At 42.7% G+C, this 3,141-nt stretch overlaps 1 protein-coding gene across 1 annotated transcript in view; it reads left to right on the forward strand.

Moving 5' to 3' along the window:
* Nucleotides 1-2,780, forward strand: part of SGK1 (serum/glucocorticoid regulated kinase 1) — a 5,661-nt gene extending 2,881 nt beyond the window's left edge. The window contains exons 9-12 of the mRNA XM_010144223.1: nt 258-353; nt 471-626; nt 731-820; nt 1,534-2,780. Coding sequence (XP_010142525.1) covers nt 258-353; nt 471-626; nt 731-820; nt 1,534-1,701 — 510 coding nt within the window. The 3' untranslated portion in view covers nt 1,702-2,780. The remainder of the gene's footprint in view (nt 1-257; nt 354-470; nt 627-730; nt 821-1,533) is intronic.
* The last annotated feature ends 361 nt before the right edge of the window (nt 2,781-3,141 follow it).

Here is a 3,141-nt window from a genome sequence, read left to right on the forward strand (position 1 = left end):
GCTGGGGAGACAAGCAGGGCATATTATGGGTCTTGTAATATCAGGCTGCCAGTGAGGACGTGTAGGACACATAGAGCTTGTTGAGCAGGAGAGAAGAGCTTCCAGCCCATTTCCTGTTTATAAAGAGCTTGTAGCTTTCCAGTAGCTTAGATACTGGTGGGATTCAGTAAGCTGCTTTCATTCAGGAATGGGGAGGCTTTTTTCCTAATTAGAAAGATCCCTTTGGCCAAGACAGCTCTCTTCCTTCTCTTAAACAGTATCTTGCTCCTGAAGTTCTTCATAAGCAGCCCTACGACCGCACTGTGGACTGGTGGTGCCTCGGAGCAGTCCTGTATGAGATGCTTTATGGCCTGGTAAGCTACAAATCCTTCATAACAGATCAAACTAACTTCCTTGTCTTTTCCCTGCAAGAAGACCCATGCCCACCTGTCAGCCTCATTCACCGGGATCTCTCTTTCCCCTTCCCACAGCCACCCTTCTACAGCAGGAACACAGCAGAAATGTACGACAACATCTTGAACAAACCCCTGCAGCTGAAGCCAAATATTACTAACTCGGCTAGACACCTCCTGGAAGGCCTCTTGCAGAAGGACAGGACAAAGAGACTCGGCGCCAAGGAGGACTTTGTAAGTAGAAACTGGCCAGTGCCTGTAGGCACACGGGAGGATGACTAGGCCATACAGCTTACCTTAGCTGGGTCTGAATTAATCGATCTTTCTCTCTGTAACAGATGGAGATTAAGAATCACATCTTCTTCTCCCCAATTAACTGGGATGATCTCATTAATAAGAAGATTACACCCCCTTTTAACCCAAATGTGGTATGTATCACTTCTAATTATAGAACGTGTGGAGAATGTCTTTTCCCTGCTTGTATTTGTGAGGTGCCCAAGAGCCGGGGCGAAGCGGCTGTGTTTGGGGAACACAGGTTTTCCTTCCCCTGTGGCTGTCCAGGCAAGGTTAAAAATAAGCGGTAGCTGACTTTTTGCTGATGGACAGTCTAAATTTAGCTGGGTTTTTTGGCCTCTGACGTGTTTCATTTGCATGGCTATTTTAAAATAATCCCCAGCATCCCCATTTTACTGAAGGGGAAGTAAGGTGTAGAAAGCAAGTAGCATCCCAGGGGTGGAGTTACGTTTGCCTTGTCAGATACTAACATGTAAAAGAGAGGAATCTGGTTGTGGAGGTTGTTCTCTTTCACTTTCTGAGCATTTTATAAAACAATAACCAGCCCAGAGATGAAAGTCCTCCACTGCAAACTGCTGTATGGCAGAGTGGCGTGTTCGCGTGTGGCTTCTGTTGCACGAGCCTAGTTGGGAGGGTAGCGTATTACACTGAATCATCTTGGGTTTAGTGAGACAATATGCAGCGTGATGCAAAGGTCGAACTAAAACTGGCTGTTAAACAGCGGGCCTGAGGTGGTAACAGTGTGAGTCTCCGCACTGGGTGCTTGTCCCCATTTTGAATTGAACTGTGCACTCACAAAACATAGGGGTCTAAATGCTGCATCTTTCCTTTTCTGACCTTTCCACAGAGTGGCCCCAGTGACCTGAGACACTTTGATCCAGAGTTTACAGATGAGCCAGTCCCCAACTCCATCGGCCAGTCCCCGGATAGCATCCTCATCACCGCCAGCGTCAAAGAAGCCGCCGAGGCTTTTTTGGGCTTCTCATATGCCCCACCCGTGGACTCTTTCTTGTGAACATTTTTCTTTCTTTCTTTCTTTCTTTTTTAATAATAATAACTATTATTTTTATTTTTGTTTGGCCTTCTGGTGGAACTGCCAGTTGACCAGTCATCTTGAAAGAGAATTTGCACATTTCGACCATGGCAGCTTTGCAGCCTTAATTTCAACTACACTGTTTGCTGGAAGCTTTTTTGAAGAGCACATCACTCTCTAGATGAGCTTTACAGGCTTTTCAGTTCCATTTGTTCTTCCCCCAAAGTGGTGCTGTCTCCTTGGGAAATTAAAACAAGAGTGACTGCTGCCATAGACTGCTGCGGCAGATCGTAGGAGTAAGAACAAGCTGGTTTGAAATCGTGCTCCGAAAAGCCTTGCCTGAAGATCTATCTGAACGTGATAAGGATTTTATGAAATGTGCCTTTTTCTGACGAGATCTTGTGAGCTCCAAAGCTTTCCCTGTTGCAGAGTGTTTTTCAGTTCATTTATGTGGGTTTACTATGTGAACAAATGGTATGCGTGTGGTCTGCGTACTACAGATGGACTTAGTTTAAAGCATCAGTGTGACACTTGCAGGATACCACAATGTGGGGCATTGTTTGTTTCTTCCATATTTGGAAGATAAATTAAGTGTAATTTTGAAATTTCTTTTGTAAATCTATACAGTCAACTGAAATTATTGAAATGGGCTCACAATTACTTGTATCCAAATGCTTGAAGAAAGCATTGCTGCTATGAAAAAAGATTTCTATTTTTAGAAAGGGTTTTTATGGACCAAAATGCCCCAGCTGCAGTCGGTCAAAGCTGTTGGTTTCTTTTTTTCTTTTTTTTTCTTTTTTCTTTTTTTTTTTTCTTTTTTAGTTTAAAAGATGTCATCTGTAAAATGGGCATTATTTATGGTTTGGGGGTTTTTCATTCCTGATTGTATGTATTGTAAAAAAGATCTGTACATTCAGTTGTAACTCTAGATGTATATTTAAACTTACAGACTTACTTGTAATGTATACCATCATTGTAATGTAATATAATTAACATGGTTATATGTATCATATTTTTTTTGTGACCAAACCCATTGGTTTGCAGTAAAATCCTGAAAAATACTTCAGAAACTGTCATTGTTTTTATTTCAAAACAAAGATTATATCTCTGAAAAATTTTAGCCAGTTCTTTTTAAAAAAATAGAAGGAACAAATCTGAGCTGCCAATTGCCGAAGGGACCTGTGTAAATCTGCTGAGATGCGTGGTGGTTATTCTGTCAAACTGCACCTTGGAAAAATACTCGTGTGGGTGTACGAGTGGGTGTGTATCAGTGTGAGTGCTCCTATGCGGCACAAGTGTTCACGCTGCCTCAAGATGAGGGAAGGTACCGCTCTCTGGTGTGGACAAAGCGTACGTGCACTTGAAGCATTAAATCGTTAGGGTAGGTGAGCTGTTCTAGTGCTATGCTGCAGGCATGTCCTA

Source organism: Buceros rhinoceros, unplaced genomic scaffold (assembly GCF_000710305.1).
Source record: "Buceros rhinoceros silvestris isolate BGI_N320 unplaced genomic scaffold, ASM71030v1 scaffold30229, whole genome shotgun sequence".
In the NCBI taxonomy this organism is placed as follows: domain Eukaryota; kingdom Metazoa; phylum Chordata; class Aves; order Bucerotiformes; family Bucerotidae; genus Buceros; species Buceros rhinoceros.